Raw genomic sequence first — 19,572 nt, 5'->3', positions numbered from 1 at the left:
ACCCAGAGTCACTACCTGAGATGAACAACTATAAAAATATGATAAATAAATAAATAAACTCCAGCTATTATCATCACAGGTGACTGATCAAAACAGTCATCGAAAAGACAAAATAAGACTTTAGTAAATCATGGAATCAACATGTCATTTAAACCAGGGAATAATCCAGGGGTGGGATTCTACCAGTTCGCACCTATTAGCTAGAACCAGTTGTTAACATTCTAAGTAGTTCGGAGAACCAGTTGTTAGAAGAAATTACTGGCCTAATCCTGTAAGGAAGGCAGGAAGGAAACATTCTGGTGTTGCTTACAGAAACTGCCTCTCTGTTAACTCTTATTATATTCTTAGCAGGACTAGACTTCCTGTCTCAGGAACATCTCTGGAGTTTTTTCCCCCTCCTTTGCTGGTACTTTGCTTGTGTGGAGTGACCATTCAAAGTTACAATGGCACTGAAAAAAGTGACTTTTGACCATTTTTCACACTTAACGACTGTTGCAGCAGCATCCCCACAGTCTTGAGAGGCCAGGCAAGAAGATGTGTGACTCGATGTGAGTGATATTGAGTTGGCCACATCCAGCCAATAACATGACCACCAAGCCATGTCCACCCAGTCACATGACCACCAAGCCACACCGATCACCTAAGCCACGCTCACAGAACCGGTTGTTAAAAAATTTGAATCCCACCCCTGGAATAATCTCAACTGGCTGCACTTCTCATGGTGAAAAGTAAACCATTTCTATGGTGTTTCCTATTATATTTTAGAGGAGAGTGTGGAAATCCCCTATCCTTTATCTCTATTCCTATTTTTTCCCCAGTCTGATAAAGTGTATATGAAACTAGAACCTGGCAGCTGACAAATTCAGAAAGTCCTGATAATGATATCTTTTTCTCTATTTCTCATTATAGGATACGTCATGGCTGTACTTTTCCTTTCACCAATATTTGCTTCATCAATATTTTCCTTCAACCATATAAAGGAAAGGAAACATTACATGTGGGACAGGCCTAACCTTTGTGTATATAAGTCAGAATCCTTTCCGGTTTTATGCCTTTTTAATCAGGAGTTTAGATGTAATGACTCCCTCTTTGGAGAGCTACTAAACAGCACAACGATGAATGTGGTGGACATACATTTTAATGACACCCAACCTGGGCAGATTAAGGTCGTTTGGCATTTAATCAAAGCAATAAAGCATTTTGGGATGAAAGTGCATTTTTGTTTTTATTTTAAGACTGCAGAATTATACATCTTGACTGTTGTCTCTATGCTCTGTCCCTTTCCTGAGCATTTCCCTTTTTGTTTACTCCTCTTCTCTTTTAAAGTGCCAGATGGCACAAGAGTTAAATGATACCTGCTTAGTTGTTCTTTAAAAAAAATTAAATACTTTATTGAAGTTCAAAATATTAAAAAGTTTACAAGAATTCAAAATATTTTAAAAATTTACAAAAATTTCTATAATAGAAGATGTGTCAAAATCTTTCAGCATCATTTTTTGACAGTACAATACATAGAATTAATACTTGACAGTTATTCATAGTATTGATAATACTAATTCACAGTACCTTAATATTGTTGGTAAAAAGTGTAAATAGGTCATTGGTTCAGAAGAGAAAAATGCCATATTAACTTAGCTGTTGCTATATCTGTGATGTGCTTATGGGTATGTATCCAGGGGGGATTTAATTTTACATTTATTTTTATCTAGTCTTTATTATTTTCATAAATAACTCATGGTGACAAACATACTTAATATTTCTTTCTCCTCCTATTTTCCCCACAGTGATACCCCTGTGTGGTGGGTTAGGCTGAGAAAGAGTGACTGGGTCACCCAGCTAGCTTTCATGCCAAAGACTGGACCAGGATTCGCAATCTCCCAGTTTCTGGCTTGGTGCCTTAACCACTAGACCAAACTGACCTAGTGAATGGAAGGTTAAAGGCTTAGACAATGGGACATAACGTTAGTTGCATAATTTAGTTCAGGAGTCTTCAAACTAGAATTCCTCCTCCAGTCCAGAGGTGGTATTCAGCAGGTTCTGACCAGTTCTGGAGAACCGGTAGTGGAAATTTTGAATAATTTGGAGAACCAGCAAATATCACCTCTGATTGGAGATTTTACAGAATCCTTCCCCTGCCACTCCCACCAAGCCAGGCCCACAGAACCAGTAGTAAAAAAAAATAATGAATCCCACCACTGCTCCAGTCATATTAGCTCAAGAATTCTGGGAGTTGAAGTCCACAACTTAAGCTTGCCAAGTTTGAAGACCATTGATTTGGTTGAAGAAGTCTCACCTTAATTTATCCTAAAATTAATCCCATATGATAGCTTGAGGAGATGAGAACTAACTAAAATTCAAACAGAGAAGGATTTTCATATATTTTCTCCCTAATTCCAATTCATTACATTGGCTATGTGATACTATTTGGTTTATCAATCCTAAGTAGTTACGGGAAAGAAATTTTCAGGAAACCTCTAGCTCAAGAGTGTCAAACTCAAGGCCCGGGGACAGATCCAGCCCACTACTTAGATCTGGCCCGTGGGGCCACCTTGGAAACAGCAAAGGACTGGCCCCAGGCTCCGTATTCACTGGCAGAGGGTTGCAGGAGGCCGTGTCAACCAAAAATGGAGCTTGGGAGCCCGTTTTCACTGACAGAGTGCTCGAGCCACCACAAGCGCCCATGACATGAGTACATTGGCTAGCCATGGCCACCTTGGCCACACCCACCCTGACACACCCCCTGAGGTCAAACACAATCTTGATGTGGCCCTCAGTGAAATCAGGTTCGACACCCTGTTCTAGCTTAACATCTTAGCACAAAACCAGAGATGGAGTAGCCATTAGTGTAAAATATCTTCAGGAATTGCAACAGTGCTAACTTTGTGTTAGCCTGCTTGGTCTGTGGTCTGCTACAAGAACTATCTGGACATCAGCATGGATGTACATCATTGATAAGAGTCAAGGAAGGGCAGGATCCCTGTAGACAGCAGCCCACCAAAGACTCCAAATGCAATTTCCACTTTCTCCTTATAGAGGTGGAACTGATTGTCCTGTCTGAGACCACAGAACTGTGTTGGGTAATGTTAACAATTCTGAAAAAAGCAGACCAATGGCCTGATGTTCTATATTGCAGTTTTCTATGTTTCTACTCTACTACTGCTGTACAAAGCAGCATCAAAATGTCTGACAGAGCATTATACAATATAAGTGAGTAAGAGATACATTAAGGGTATGAGAGATATGGAGGAATTAAAATGTCTAGTAGATGAAGAACAGGAGAGCTAAGAGGCTCAAATATATTATTAAGAAATGGAAGATCCAGAAGCACAGTTTAAACTGTTAAATAAATAGAGATTAAAAGAGATCATTACCTATTTAAAGTTACAATGATCAAGTTTTATGGTCCATTTCTGCAATATACTGATAAAGATAGTCTTATTCTGAAGACTTCCTCTGTTTGGCATTTACATGCTTTAAACGTCAAAAAGGCCAAAAAATGAACAAAATAAGCCCAGCTGTTTGCTTATAAACCAACCCAGAAAATGAATTCCATAAAAGGCCTTCCAGGAGAATTTTGGACTCACATCATAAAGACTTTAAGAAACTAAATTCAGCATCATGAACTGAGTTAACTGATAGTCAACGGAACTGATGCAAAACTGGTTGATACCACTGTTCTTCATGAATATTGTATGCAGTTATTTTTTGTTTTGCTTTTTTTCTTGCTGTAGGAGTTCTTCCTGTATATAAATCCTGCATTTATGCATCTGAAATTATTCACACCAGGGATTAAATACATTAATAACAATCTCATCTCTCACATGTCATAGGTATCCTAGGGCACTTGTCATCAGAATTAATCAAGATGATAAAGAATACTCAAATTACAAAGACAGAGGACTGTTTGCCACCAATAATTACCCATAAAGATCATAATTTAGATAAAATCCAATTTCCTGGCTTTGGCAGGTGGGAAGGAAAAATGTAAATGAACTATGAGGTGCTTAAAAACTTAGAAAGCATTTCAAAAGGAAAGGGAACCTGTTTATCCATTCTTAAACAGTGTACACAGAACGTGATAACATTAACTAGCTACTAGCAAATTTAGATTTACATAAATCTGTTATTGGGAATCAAAAGCTGCATGAAGTTAGAATTTAGCAACTTGACTCATAGCATTTCAAGAGCTCCCATATTAATGATGCTTTTTTTCCTGTAAAGAATAGTACAGTGATTGATACTGTGTGCCTTCACTCTCCATGCAATGAACTTCTCAAAGTTTCCTTTTTTTAAAGAATGGGAATTGCAGACTTACAATATCCACAAGAAGAAAGAGCCCATATAATCAACTCTGCAGAAAATACAGCAGCTAGCATTGATGAATGAAATGACTGTCTCCTCTAGCCAAATCCTAAAGATTGAGGTGCTGCAAATAATTAAAGGCTTGGTCAACTTCTTCCATTTTACTTTCTCAGTCCATCTCTTGCGCAGTTACTCAATGTAACTCTTTGGTTTAGTGAACAAGATCTGTTTTGTCTTGCTCCTGTCCTAGAAGCAGCTGGTTGTCCAGTCTTTATAGGTGTGTGATGGCTCACCTGGGACTCAGTTTCCCTGGAGGTAAGAGAGTTCTATAGCATTCACATTGCAGTAGATTCTGGATCTCCTTCATACTACCAGAAAACACTATGTAGCATGAGTATTTCTGCATATCATCCACCATTTAAAAGCACACTGATCAAGGAGAAATTCTCCTGCCTCCTTTGTTGCTCAGCACATGGCAGCCTAAGAATCAGAAGAGGTTTGGGCTGCACTGATCAGGCTTCTGAATATGGTGCCCACCAAAATCTTGAGTCCTGTGTGCGCCAAGAAAGGAGGGAGTTGGAGCAGTCTCCAGGCAGAATATATTAGGATTATACTTATACCTTGTGTGCATATGCCTTCAAATTACTATTTACACTTCGTGATTGCCTGGACAAGTACCTGCAGTTTCTTTAGCAACATTTTTTTTCAGAAATGGTTTGCCCTTGAGGCTGAGAGAAAGTGGTTGGCCAAAGGTACCCAGCAGGCTTCAATCATATGTATGTCTAGAACTCACAGTATCCTAGTTTCTAGCCTGAAGCCTTAACCACTACAACAGATTAACTCAGTGGTGGGATTCAAATAATTTAACAACTGGTTCGCCCAGAGTCAGGTTGGCTATCATGGGAGGCATGGCCCATGGGAGGGATGGCCTTCCAACTCCACCATACATGTGGGTTGGTCCTCCCACGATAGCCATCCTGACTCTTGGTGAACCGGTTGTTAAATTATGCCCGCCCCCCACTCTCAAAGTAGATCCTGGGTACTGCGCTGTGCTGCAATGGAGAAATGGGAAATGGAGCAGCCAGCATGAGGGAAGGAGGAGGAGCATGGACAAGAAAGAAGGAAAGCAGCCTTTTCCTTCCCTTGTGCTGGCTGCTCCATTGCCCGTTTCTCCACTGCAGCATAGCGCCAAAGATCCAATTTGATAAGGGGTGGGTGGGTAATTTAACAACCAGTTTGCCTGAATTGGTGCAAACCAAGTGAATCCCACTACTGGATTAACTCCCCTTTTTAAAAAAGATGTTTGTACCTTTAGGAAAGTTAAATATTAGTGACTTGCATTTTCTCTTGGGTACCAAAACTGATTTTATCTGGTCAGAAGTTGCATAATATTATTTTGGTGATTAAATAAATACAGTTTAAAATCTTGCTACCACTAGGCTAAATGATAACATTGGGTTCTTATACTGAAGGTATCTCCTGTCTTATCAATCCCTTTCCTCGTGGCTTAGTATTTTAGGCATGGTAGGTAGTAGGAGTAGAGAGAGGATACTTCTGGCCTGTTCCTTATCTCGTCTGAGGATTGATTATTGATTACCTCTTGATGGAACTGTATCTAGCAAGAACATTGTGTGAACAAGCTGTGGGGCAGGTCACTTACCAATGAGAGAAATTTATTGTAGCAGCAAAATCTGCTCTTCAACTGGACAATATCTGTTTAACCAATAGAGGAGAATATTTGTAGCTCAGGGTTGAAGTATGGGGTCCTGGATCTCTGAGTTTGATGCACTGATATTGTTACCTAGTTTGGCAATGAAACATCTGCAAGAAAACCACCAAGCTCAGAGAGCACCAAAGACCTCATAATATCTGTTTATATTGTCTGATTCAAGACCCTGGCTACAAAAAACCCAGACATAGGTTGGAGTGCAATAACGAGATACAGAAAATTCTAATTTTTTGGTGCCATCTAATGATCATTTGGATTTTTGGTAATCCTATTTCAATAAGTTTTCTTCACGTACTGTAAATAGCAGAGGGGATTTCATCCCCTATTAGCCTCAACCGGTATAATAGATCCCATCAATTTCTGAAAGGTAGACTGGGGAGGAAATACTATATTCATTCAATAAGATCTAATTTTCCTTCATTTTGGAAAAAAAGTTGCTTGTTATTTTCAAATGATAGTTGATATCTGAATCTGATGTCTGAACTTTTAAATATTCTTATTTACAATGTTATTTTCTCCCATAATAAGATTAATGTGGGGGAGGGACTTGCATGGAAGTTAAATAGGTACATCAACAATCTATGTCTTATTATGTTTAACTGACCCCAGCCGGCATCTTTACTTCTCCTGGGTGTGAGATTCCTACTCTACCTTTTCCAACCTCAGAGCAGAGCATAGATAGATAGGGCTACATTTGGTGCTGCCCGGGGTCTTTATAAAATAACCTCTTGATGACATCTGGTTTATAAGAAAGAAAAAATATGCAAACTTCAGAAATGTTCTACTATTACATGAAACACAAAAGGAGCAAAATTAGAGCCCCAAATCATGGTTTTCATCAGAGCAGTCAAATGAACTGAATGGGAAATCTAAAGTTACTGTCATAATTGTGACTTATACAGCTATTGTAATTTGTGCTGGTTTACTGTATGTCACAGCACTAAGCAAAACTTCTAAGGACTTGTGTGCATTAGATTGCAAGAATAAGTCCTGCGTGTCTGGAGACTTTGCACAGGAATCCCATCCTTGCACAGTTACTGCACAAAGGTTGGGGGGCTGTCAAGATGTGTTGACACAATCCTACTGTTATCTGATTGCAATTACTGCACACATAATTGCTTTCTCAGGAGGAAGTTCGAAATAAGACCACAGAAATCAGCAAGGTGATAAAAAAAATCATTAGAAGAAAGGGAAACGTGTTATGTTACTGTTCTGTATAGAAATCTACATACTCGAAATCCGGCAACCCGGATTGGCTAAAACGCACTGCCACCGATTGGTTGAGTGTGCGGCACTGATTGGTCGCTCGATCGCCCGCTGATTGGCTGAGCCGATCGCTGGCGTTCAAACGCACCCGATTGGCCGCAGCACTCAGCAGAAGGTCTTTAAGCCGCGTTTCTTCCCCACTTTCCCCACTTGTGTTTTGACCCCAATAAACGAGCTGAACCAAGTCACTGACTCGCGTTATTTGTTCGTATGAGATATACGACACTGGCACGTAAGGTGGGATCCTAGCAAATCCCACACCGCACGTGGCCCCACGGAACCGCAACCGCAACATGGCCAGCGGCAACGTGCCACCCGCCTCCTTTCAACGCCGCTACTGAAGAATGGGAATCTTACATCGACCGATTCCTCATGTTCTTAGAGAGCAACAATCTCAAGGACGCGAACGGACAGAGGAAACGGGCCGCCTTTCTCACGCACTGCGGCCCCGCGGTTTTCAAAATGGCTAAAGCCCTGCCAAGCCGCCGATGTGAAGGTCATGGACTGGGACGATCTCGAACCCCTGCTGAGGAGCCACTACGCACCCGCTGTGCCCACCCTCATTCGTCGGCACGAATTCTACCGCCGCGACCAGAAGCAAGGTGAGAGCGCCAGCAAGTTTGTGGCAGAGCTCAGGGACCTCGGGGGCTATGCGGGTTTACCGATCTAGACGAAGCCCTGAGGGACCGCGGCGCCCTCGGCCTCCGGGATCCCGTCCTGCAAAGCCGGATCATGGCAAGGCGACATCTCCTCGCTGATGCCCTCGCAGACGCCACGGCGGCAGAAGCGACCCGGAGATCCGCAGCCCAACTGAAGCAAACCGGCACCGCAGAACGGACCACCGCAGCCGCGACCGACGACAACTACCGAACAGCCACCTCCACGCACCACGGCGACCTCGAGTCCTCCTCAGGCTCAGAAGACGACGAGGAAGATGTCCATCGCATGCAGACGGGCGCGACCGGGCGCGACCCACGGAACCGAAGATCAAAGTTCCAGTGCCGCTGCGGGGGTGAGCATCCAAGGTCAGAATGCCGCTTTTTAGACGCGATCTGCCGCCATTGCGACAAACGGGACACATTGCAAAGGTCTGCCGCCAAAGAGGAACCACAGCCCCGCCACCGAGACACAACCCTCAAGACGCGACACCACCAGGCGCAACAACACTCCACCAAGAAACATGCGATCGGGACAGCGAGAGCCGCTGGAGCCGGGAAGCGAGGAACCGCCGCTTACACGAAGGCGTCGCCAGCGTGAGGAAACCCACCAAACGGTCATCGCCGGCCATTCCTCCAACTGGGACAGCCGGAAGGTCCACGTGAGGTCGAGATCGAGGACCGCCCCTGCAAATGGAAGTCGACTCCGGTCGTACTCTGTCCATGGTCGCATGGCGGGAAATTAAGCGACTACAGTACCTTCCATGAAGCGGCATGAGCTGGAGAGCCAAACACTCGCCCTCAAAGATTACCAGGGAATCGCATCCCCGTGGTGGGGACCGGGCACTTCAAGGTCACCTTTAAAGGGCGCACCGAGATACTCCCGCTAACAGTCGTCGAACGAGACCGCCCCAGCCTATTGGGACTACAATGGTTTGCGCCGCTGGGACTAGAAGTGACCGGCACCAACCACATCGCCGAAGCAGACTGGGAGGAACAGCTCGGCGCGACTTCCAGGAGGTCTTCGACGGGAACCTAGGCAAGTACCGGGGCCTCCCAATATCGTTCAGCCTAGACCCCACCATTGCACCCATCCGCCTCAAACCCAGACGAGTACCTTTCGCCCTCCGACCCAAAAATCGATGAGCAATTAAACAAGCTCATCGAACAGGGAGTCCTCGAGGCCACAGATCATGCCCGATGGGGAGACCCCATAGTCACCCCGATAAAGCCAGACGGGTCGGTGAGAATCTGTGGGGACTATAAGGCCACCCTAAACTGCAGCTACAACAAAGCGCCTACCCCGTCCCAGTAGTGCAACACCTCTTGCACTCACTGGGAGGAGGCAGGGTCTTTGCCAAACTCGACCTGGCACAAGCCTATCAGCAACTGCCGGTAGACGAGGAAACCGCCAAGCGCAGACAATAGTCACACACCGGGGGCCTTCCGCTGCAAGAGGCTGCACTGAGTCAGCGTAGCCCGGGGTATTTCAAAGCCTGATGGAAAGACTCCTCCGGGGCATAAAAGGGGTGGTGCCGTACTTTGACGATGTATTGGTAGCCGGGCTGATCAGAAACAATTAGAGGACCGCCACGGGAAGTACTGAGGAGATTCCAAAACGCGGGCTCAAGGTTAAGAGAGAGAAGTGCCAACTGCACACAACAAGGGTCGAGTTCCTGGGGTATTTACTAGATCAGCATGGAATCCACCCACCGAGGCAAAATAAAAGCCATTAAAGAAGCCCAAGCCCCAAACAAAACGGAATTACAAGCGTTCCTGGGGTTAATAAATTTCTACAATGTTTTCCTGCCCCAAAAGGCGATCACGGCGGAGCTATTGCATAGGCTGCTCGACAAGGCAGCCACCTGGACGTGGGGAGACGAGAAGAGGACGCCTTCAACAGAACCAAGGACCTTCACATCAGACGCTGTCCTCATCCAGTACAGCGAGACACTCCCCATCACGGTAACGTGCGACGCATCCCCTTCGGAGTAGGAGCCATCCTCAGCCACACCCGCCGACGGAAAAGAAGCGCCCATCGCTTTTTCTCGAGGACCCTCTCAAAACCCGAACGAAACTACAGCCAATTGGATAAGGAGGCTTCAGCCATCGTCCGCGGTCGTAAAGAAATTCCACGAATACCTTTACGGCAGGACCTTCACCATAATCACGGACCACAAACCACTGCTGGGAATACTGGCAGGAGACCGGGCCACACCAATCATCCTCTCCCAAGGATGACAAGGTGGTCCGAATTCCTTTGCCGCCACAATTACCGGGCTAATCCACCGCCCGGCAAAACAATTCCGCATGCAGACGCCCTCAGCCGCACACCGTTGCCAACCCTGGACGACGACCCGGCACCAACCACGCGTCTACCCTGAGCATCGAGACCTTACCCAACCTACCCCTGACCGCGTCAGACATTGCCCTAGCAACCAATAAAGACAGACGTCTGGCGAGGTCCTGAGATGGGTGGGGAAAGGCTGGCGGAAAAAGAGGAAGACAGCGAGTTCAAAGCTTACCGGAGCCGACAAACAGAACTGTCAACACAAAAAGGTTGTTTATTGTGGGGGACAGGGTCGTAATCCCGGAAAATTACAAAAAAGTCCTAAGCATGCTACACGAAGGGCACCCCAGCATCGTTAGGACAAAAGCCCTGGCCAGAAGCCACGCCTGGTGGCCAGGGATGGACAAAGAGATCGAAGCCTGGGTAGCCTCCTGCAAGCAGTGCCAGGAATCAAGACCAAACCCCGCCGCCCGAGCCGAGAGTGGGAAACCCCCAGGGGCCCATGGTCCCGAATCCACGAGATTTCACGGGACCAACCAAAGGACACACCTTCCTGGTAACCGTGAGACGCTTACTCAAACTGGCTGGAGGTAAGCAACATGAAGACGACCACCACAGACTCCGTCATCAGAGAACTCAGCAAACTCTTCGCAACCCACGGCCTCCCAGATGTCATCGTATCGGACAACGGGCCCCAGTTCACCGCACTACCGCTCGAGAAATTCCTAGCAGAACGAGGAATCCGACACGATTAACAGCGCCGGCACACCGCATGGCGAACGAGTAGGGCGGAGAAAATGGTCCAATTTACAAAAAGACCATCCAAAAGATCGAAACCGCGACATACAGGACAAGATAAATCGAATGCTCCTAATTCAACACATAACCCCGAGTACCACAACGAACAAGAGCCCAGCGGAGCTATTAATGGGAAGAAACTGCGATCCCCGTCGACCGCCTGCACCCCACATACAACCCGGAAAGACCCCTGATTCTACCAGCAAACACAGAACATTCTCACCGGGAGACAAGGTCTACGCAAAAACCTCACCGAGACCCCTCTGGGTACCGGCAACGATCACCCAAGCAACAGGGCCACTCTCGTACCGCCTCCAAACAGCTGACGGACGAGCGTGGAAGCGCCACATCGACCAACTGAGATCAAGAACCACCGCTGGAAACACAACCGACACGCAGACACCAGGTACAGAAGGGAACCGGCAAGACACCAACCAAGAGGGGAGGGAAGACCCCAAAGAACAAACCCACCCAAAAGGAACCAGCAGTACTCACCATCTGAAGAACCGGAGAGCGACCCACTCGAAGCTCGCCTGGAAGGAGCAGCCGAGCCAGCTCAACCGACCCTGGAAGCCCGAGCGGGAGCAGCCAAGCCAGCTCAACCAGCCCGGAAAAGCCGAGCGGGAGCAGCGAAGCCAGCAGCTCGACCGACCCGGGAAGACCAGGAGGGAGCCGCGGCAAGAGGCCTAACTCACCTTCCAGGCGGTTCCATCAACGAGGCGGAGAGCGACAGGAGTCCCACCCGAACCGGCCGACAACCAGATGACAACTGACCAACGCAAGTCAAGTAGGAAAATACGGAGCCCCGCTTACTTACGGGACTACGTCACGTAGGACCAAACCAAGAGGGGAGGGGTGTTCTGTATAGAAATCTACATACTCGAACCGCAACCCGGATTGGCTAAAACGCACTGCCACCGGATTGGTTGAGTGCGCGGCACTGATTGGTCGCCGATCGCCGCGATTGGCTGAGCCGATCGCGGGCGATTCAAAACGACCCGATTGGCCGCAGCACTCAGCAGAAGGTCTTTTAAGCCGCGTTTCTTCCCACTTTCCCCACTTGTGTTTTGACCCCAATAAACGAGCTGAACCAAGTCACTGACTCGCGTTATTTGTTCGTATGAGATATACGACAGTTACCATTTCTGTTTCCTTCCAGAATGGTTCCGTTTCTGGTTGGGCTTGATGTTTGATGCCTCAGAGTAGTGGTTGATGGTCCTCCAGAAGCCACTTGAGCAGAACGATGGCTGCAGGTGGAAGATGACCCTCCACCATGCCGTCCCTCTCCAGAACTCTGCCTCATAGAGTACAATGATCCCATGCAATTAAATGCTGAATCGGAGGGATCAATGCTGTAATGCTTTGTAGCCAGTGGATCAACCAGATAATCTTCAGGTATAACTGTTTCTGCTTGAAAGAGAAGCATCAGGTTATCATGGAACACAGTGCTATTTCCTAAAGCAACAACATTGATTTTGAAACTTCTTGTTTTTAATTCTGTTTTAAAGACCGGGCAAATGGTTTAAATCCCCTAGCAAATTAAAGTGTGAGCTACTGCAAATGGAAAGAGTTGTATTATACACAAATTATTAATAAGGACTTATAATTAAAATAAGTTGGAGTTCAATTTTAAGGCAGTAGCAACCTAGTTTGGAAATTAATTAATATGGACATCACTGACAATCTGAGACTCAGAGTTTAAATGGCTTTGGAATGATTATCTGAATATGTGCAAAAAGATATGATTAGGCTTAAATAAATATGTAAGTTCAAGAGTTTTCTGGGCTGATGGAGCAGAGGTCCCATCCTGGTTCCATGGTATAAAATAAATCACACAGCAGATAGGTGACTACTGTTTATTAAGTCTCCTCTTTGCTTGCACCTTACAACAGGAAGGTGTGAAGGGGGCACTTGATTGGTAAAACCTTGTGCTAGATTTTGAGTCATGAGAATAAACAAAATGGATTTTGACAGATCTTTAATCTTCCACAGATAAAATGCTTATTATTTTTAAGAGCCGTGGTGGTGCAGTGGTTAGAATGCAGTACCGTAGGCTACTTCTGCTAACTGCCAATTACCAGCAGTTCGGCAGTTCAAATCTCACCAGGCTCAAGGTTGACTCAGCCTTCTAAGGTGGGTAAAATGAGGACCTAGTTGGTCGTTGCGGGCCATACGCTAACTCTGTAAACTTAGAGAGGTCTGTAAAGCACTGTGAAGCGGTATATAAGTCTAAGTGTTCTTGCTATTGGTACAAGCCCTATGTCTTATTTGAAATTGGCCTTTGCTAGCAAATTACAGAAAAGGAAGCCAAGTGATCATGCACTGCATTGATTCCTTGGCAGCAGTCGTCTAATTTAGAGTTTTCAAACCTTTTCAGGCTGTAAAACCTGATTATTAAAAAATAAAAAAATCCTGGGATCCAGGCTAAAGAGGCAAAGCTCTAATGATAGAAAATTGTCTGTGTGGATTGAGGTTTCTTTTGCCTTTAGTCTCATCAAGTTTTTATGGTGTTCTGTGAAACAGCTTGAAAAATCTTGGTGTAAGTTACTATTTTAGAATGCTTTAGGCATGATACTATAATTATGTGAAGCAGAATCAAAGAGTGGGACCCATGGAAATATTGGAGAGGCTTCTTATCGTTCACATTACACTTGAAGACTAATTCCCAGATACCTGCTGCTGCAAAATACTGATACTCTGATAAAAAAAAAAAAGCAGGGGTTGTAATATTTCAGTTTTTATTTTTCATCGGTCTTCTCTGTACCACCATAGTCTTTTCTGTTATTCATTGGCATTAGCAAGCCATTATGACAAAAATATTAGTCATTAAAATGCTACCAGGGAAGATAGCTCTTGACAGTTTAATTTCAGAAACACGAATGAACTAGACTGTGCATTATGTCCAGAATGTTATCACATTTTCTGCACATGCACATTAAAACAATAAAGAAACAAAGACTGCCTGGGGATTTAGAATTTGCTACAGGAGCAAATGGAGATCTTGCTTTTCTCAGTAGATGATTTCTCTCTGATAAGAAAGAGTCTTCATAATATGATATGCAAATCTGAAAGTCACATACTGAGGTTCATCAGTTTGGCAACTGACCATATTTCCATGTTCTTATTAGCAGTCTCCGTAACACCCTTCTCCCTTCCGATGTAGCGATTCAAATGCATCTCCGTTTGCTCCCAAGATCGGGACTAGTGAGCTAGTTTAGGAGATGGATGTTGTAGTCTTATATATCTGGAGGGTGAAAGGCTGCTCTAAATTTTTTCTTGGAAGCAAACTATAGGAACTAGCAGGCCTGGCATTCATTTTGGGGTTATAACATTGTTTTGCTCCTTTATTTTTTTTCCCCTTCTCCATTATTGTATTTTCCTTGGTCAAAAAAAAACCCCCTCCTCTAATTACTAAGGAATATAGCAAATATACAAATATGGTGCTGGATATAAGAAAAGGGTCACTGGGCCCAACTTTCTGTTCTTCCCAGATGCCCTTGGGAAAATCAGGATAAAGGTTTATGCTATCTCATGAAACTGATATTGAAAGACCATTAATTTAAATGCAAGCAGCATTAATCTGGAGATTAAGAAAGAAAGTAGAGGAAGAGGTAATTGGAATCGTGGGACAACCCCACCCCCATTTTTCAATGCTCTATCGTCTTCTTCCCTTGGATATCTGTTTTCCTTATTGTTAGGAAATGGGCCAGAGTAGTCTGAGTCAATCTATTTGCTATTTCTTTCAGACAGAACAGAGACAGACAGACAGACTGGGTATCACGTTACCTAGTTTAACAAATGTAGGGTTCACGCTCTATTTATATACAGTAACTTTTAAATAGTGTTGAAATATATAGCTTTGAATGTGTTTTTATCTAAAAGTTAACATCGGAAGAGCCCAGCACATCTGCCATCAACTGAAAGCACCAGAGTACATTAACCTGCCTGGTTTGTATAGGGAATGTGTTTACAAAGTGACATATTAGGCTATGGTCACAAGAAAGGGGGGGAATGTCTGGGGGGAATGACACAACGCTTTCAAAAGAGTGAAGACGGCCTCTGTGCCTGCTGAATTGAAATCCCACCTTTCTGATATGCGTGTTGCATATGTGTTCCGTACAGTGGTGGGATCAAATAATTTAACCACTGGTTCCCCCAGGGTCAGGTTGGCTGTCATGGGAGGCACGGCCCATCCCCATCCTCCAGCTCTGCCACACATGCAGAATGAGCCTCCCGTGACAGTCAACCTGACCCTGGGGGAACGGTTGTTAAATTACACCTCCCCCATGTACGTGGAGCAATGGAGGGGTTGGCATGAGGGAAGGGGGTGAAGCAGGGAGACGAAAGAGGGAAAGCGGCATTCTCCTTCCCTCGTGCTGGCCACTGTTGCCTATTTCTCCATTGCAGTGCCGCACCCAGGGAGGGTAATTTAACAACCGGTTTGTCCAAACCAATGTGAACTGGCTGAACACCACCACTTGTTCCATATAAAAAAAGAGAAGGGTGTTCAATCATGTAGTCATGGACACCATCTTGACTTTTTTTTTGTTTGACTCTCTTAAAGCTGCCCTTGTAATAGCCTGCCCCTTGACCCTATTGCTGTCATTCAAGACCTGTCCAGGGGAGGCAGAGGCAGCAGACCCACACCCCACTTTTGGCTGGAGCTCAGCTTTCACAAAGAATGAAAAATCTGTCTCTCAAATCATCCCACTGCATCTCATTTCAAATGCTAGAGACAACCTCGCAGCCTTCCCTTCACAAACTGCTTTAGACAGGCAAATAGCTTTCTATTAAATATTGTTGTGGTTGACTAGATTGCACAGATCTCCTGTTCCCCCTTTAAGCCTGACCTTAATATTTTATGTATTGTTTAAAGGATAATGTTCCAGGCAGAGGAATCTATGAGGCAATAAATGAATTGTGCAGGTAATTAAATGATGAACCAAAGCCAGAAATACTGATAACCATAAAAACCATTTATTTTGACTTTACTCCAAAGCTATGTGCGGCAATTATTGTACGGGGGAAAGAAGTTTGAATGCTACAGGACTAAGTGAAAGGAAGAATAAAACAGCACATTTGTAGCATACAAGAAACTGAACTCAAATTGTGTTTGTTGTGTTTTTCTGCCTTCAGAAGAACACTTCGAAGTCAGGAAAAAAGACACGTATGGCTATTATGTTGATCCATTAAAGTATGTTTTTAACGAACTCCTCAAAGCATTTTAATGCACTTTACAGTTTGGATAAAAGAAAACAATGACATTATAAAGTTTAAATTTCATAGCCTCCTTTGCCAGCACATTCTAAGAAAGACTCCATTTTTGGCAGACCTGAAGATGATATAGAAGAAAAAAATAACCCCTATCTCTCAAATTATATTTGCCTAGAAGTCTAAATACATGGCAGAGCAAGGCCTAACATGCAGAACCCAGTGCTGTTGAAATTAATTCAAGATTCTGCTATAATAGTCTGTTATCAATAAAGCTGACCCCAGCTTTATTGTTTCCTGGGGCTGCTATCCTTGAAAAGCTTGACCTCGATCTTGAAAGCTTCTCAATTAGTTCTCCAGCTCAACTTATACCTGGTGTATTTAAGACAGAATTACTTTATAGCTCCTTTTCATATTTCTGCCTTATCTTTAGGGAATCTTTATATCTTAATTCCCTGTGTTTCCCCTTGCAGCAGGGCTCTCTCCTCTCTGTTCCCAGGGCCTGTTGGATATTCCATCACAATTTGCAATGAAAAATGGATGGTTGGGGACAACTTTCTATGAACTTCCCACCCACCAACCCACCCCCGTTTTTTTCACTTGGAGAGTGCATTGTCTGTGACGGGTAAAGGAGTCCTCAATTAAATTCCTTTTCCTTTCCTGAAACTGACATTAATTCTATAATTGACAAAAAATATGGGCAAGAGAATCTAAATTAGGAGGTAGCACCTAGCTAACATTGGCTGATCTCAAAAGCTAAGCAGGGTCAAATCCAAAATCCCTTTGGTATGCAAGCTACAATATGCAAACTAATGGCAAAGTACAATATGGCAAAGTACAATATGCAAACTAATGGCAAAGTACTACCTTACTATTGCCAAGGAAACTTTATGGAAACACAACTCAAAGAAGACTTTAATTATATGACAGTATCTATTCTTTCCCCTAGCTTTGAGCTAAATGCCTTTTTTAGAAACCTAGAGCTGGAAACCACCACACAGCAGGACAGCCAAAACTCTTCCATATGCTGCTGCAATCAAAATGGGTTCCTATGTCATCTTCCCCAAAAGCCCAATTCCTATATATTGTATATTTTAAAAGTGAAGGCAGAGGCAGAGTTCTCCTATATCTGATTTGAGGTGCAACTTAAATATGTATGAAAAGAATTTTAGTTGGTGAGGAGCAAAAAGTAGCATATTTTGGCATGATGTAATAGTCAAATAGTCAATTGGAACTAACTTAGTGGGATCTTTTCTTTCTTCTTCCATTCAATCATGCCTGACTCTCGAAGCCTGCCTGGATAAGTCCCTACATTTTTCTTGGCAAGCTATTTCAGAAATGGTCTGCCATTGCCTCCTTCCAGGGCTGAGAGAAAAAGACCAGCCCAAAGTCACCCAGTTGGCTTTCTGGCTAGGGCAGGACTAGAACTCACAGTCCCCCTGTTTTTAGCCCGATACCTTTAACCACTGCACCAACTTGGGTCACTTTTGGAAGATTCATTATTTTTATAACTCTTTAACCTACCTGATTCCATCTGTCCATTTTCATACCCTTCTGGATTTTCAGAAGTGTTATATTGTGGAAAAGGCTGGTTGCTGAAAAGATTGTCGCATAATAAGTTACGGCAAAGCTTTTTGAGGAATCGCAAGACGTAACCAATACTGTTCACAACTGGGAGGCTCAAGAGGTGCTGTTTTCCTTCAAAAGAGGCAGAAACTGATGGAGAGAGAAAAGGGTAGATAGTTAGATGCAAATCAAGCTGATGTCCCTTTGACTGAGTACTTCCCCATCATTGGCATAGTGAAATTATGCCCTATATCAGCCTAATATGATCTCCTGTCAGCATGGCCATTTTTACACTATCAGCAGTTCCTAAACTATACATTTTTTCATGTTGATTTACGTTATTGAAATACTACCACTTGTGTAAGAGAATTTTTTGGATTAGAGTTTATAGTGGTTCCTCAATTCTGTCAATTTTGATGGAAACAAAAAAGATGTCAGAGATCTTAAAAGCAGAGGTTATATTTCACTTTTGCTATATTGAACTGAGTCTAATCAGAATCTCAGAACTGCCGCTGCATTCACGTTTATAGGAACTCAGCCTTAAGAAAATAATAATAATTTTACTAGATATAACAACCTGGCATATTTTCAGGATTCAGCTAAAGTGTTTTTTGTATGTGTATGTTTAGCTTTTTGTTCTTTCAGTCCAGGTGCAAATAGGACCAAAATGCCCAGAGGGGAAACAAAAATGGAAACAGAATATAAATCAATATTGCACTGTGGGATAAAGCTTAGAATTGTACAACGTGACAAGTCTTGTAGTGAAGTAAAACAGAGTTAATGGAGAAGATAATTGTCAATATTTTAAAAAAAATTTCTTAAAGCATTCTTCCATCCTTTTTAAAAGGACGGTATAAATATTGTGATTTATTACTGCATTTCAAAATACAGTAATGAGCTAAAGAAGCTTCTTGGATGAGAACCAAAACGTCTTCAAAGAAAAAAACTAGAATGTCCAGTTGCCTCTTGAAAAGAGCATCTTTGGAACAACCATGACCTGAATGACTGAGAATCTCCATAGGCATGTATTTAAAAACTTTTATAAATATGATTAATTTTTAAAGCCATGAAATGTGAATTAAAACACTTCAAAAAACAGGAGTCAGTATCCTAGTATTCCAGTATTGTATAATCAATACATAATATCTCTTAAAGAGAATATGATCTGAGGGATAGCAGTTAGAGTGCTCACTGGTGATCTTTTAATCAGCGTAATGTATGTCTGTATGTATGTATTTGATTTATATCTCATTTCATCTTTAGTCAGAAGCTCCAAACAGTAGAAGCAACATATCCTTGTCCCATTTTTCTTCACAACAACCCTTGGAGTAAGTTGGGTTGAGAGAAAATGATTGGTCCAAAGTCACTCAGTGAGTTTTTGTGGTTGAGGGTAGATAAAATGGCTGCCTCTGTCACAGCAGGTGACTGTATCTGCTTGACCTTAGCTTATGTCAACAAGCTGAGCAGAGTAAGAGCAGATTAGTGCAGTACTACTAGGATACTACTAAGAAATCCAAGGATTGTAAGATAGATCAGAAAAGAGAACAAACAAGTAAAGTACTTTTTCATATAGCCATAAGGAGTCAAGCTCAACACTTTACCTTAACAATGGCACATTATAAATGTGGAATTGCCTAATTATTCACTGTCACAAACAAACAGGCATGGGGCACAGAAACAAGTTGAACAATGAAATCAGGTGGATTGGAAATGCAAAACATACTGCTTATATGTTTATAGCATGACAGTTCAAA

At 43.5% G+C, this 19,572-nt stretch overlaps 1 protein-coding gene across 1 annotated transcript in view; it reads right to left on the bottom strand.

Annotated features, from left to right (window-relative positions):
• The window catches only part of SCML4 (Scm polycomb group protein like 4), a 42,286-nt gene that overhangs the window by 11,432 nt on the left and 11,282 nt on the right, over positions 1-19,572 (bottom strand). The window contains exons 4-5 of the mRNA XM_026726487.2: positions 17,777-17,968; positions 12,182-12,451 (exon numbers count right to left, since the gene is read on the bottom strand). Coding sequence (XP_026582272.2) covers positions 12,182-12,451; positions 17,777-17,968 — 462 coding nt within the window. The remainder of the gene's footprint in view (positions 1-12,181; positions 12,452-17,776; positions 17,969-19,572) is intronic.

The sequence above is a fragment of the Pseudonaja textilis genome, chromosome 1 (genome assembly GCF_049901715.1).
Source record: "Pseudonaja textilis isolate UNSWEBS1 chromosome 1, rPseTex1.2, whole genome shotgun sequence".
Classification (NCBI taxonomy): Eukaryota; Metazoa; Chordata; class Lepidosauria; order Squamata; family Elapidae; genus Pseudonaja; species Pseudonaja textilis.
Note: the sequence above shows the minus strand (reverse complement) of the source record. Positions and strands in the feature narration are given on the sequence as shown.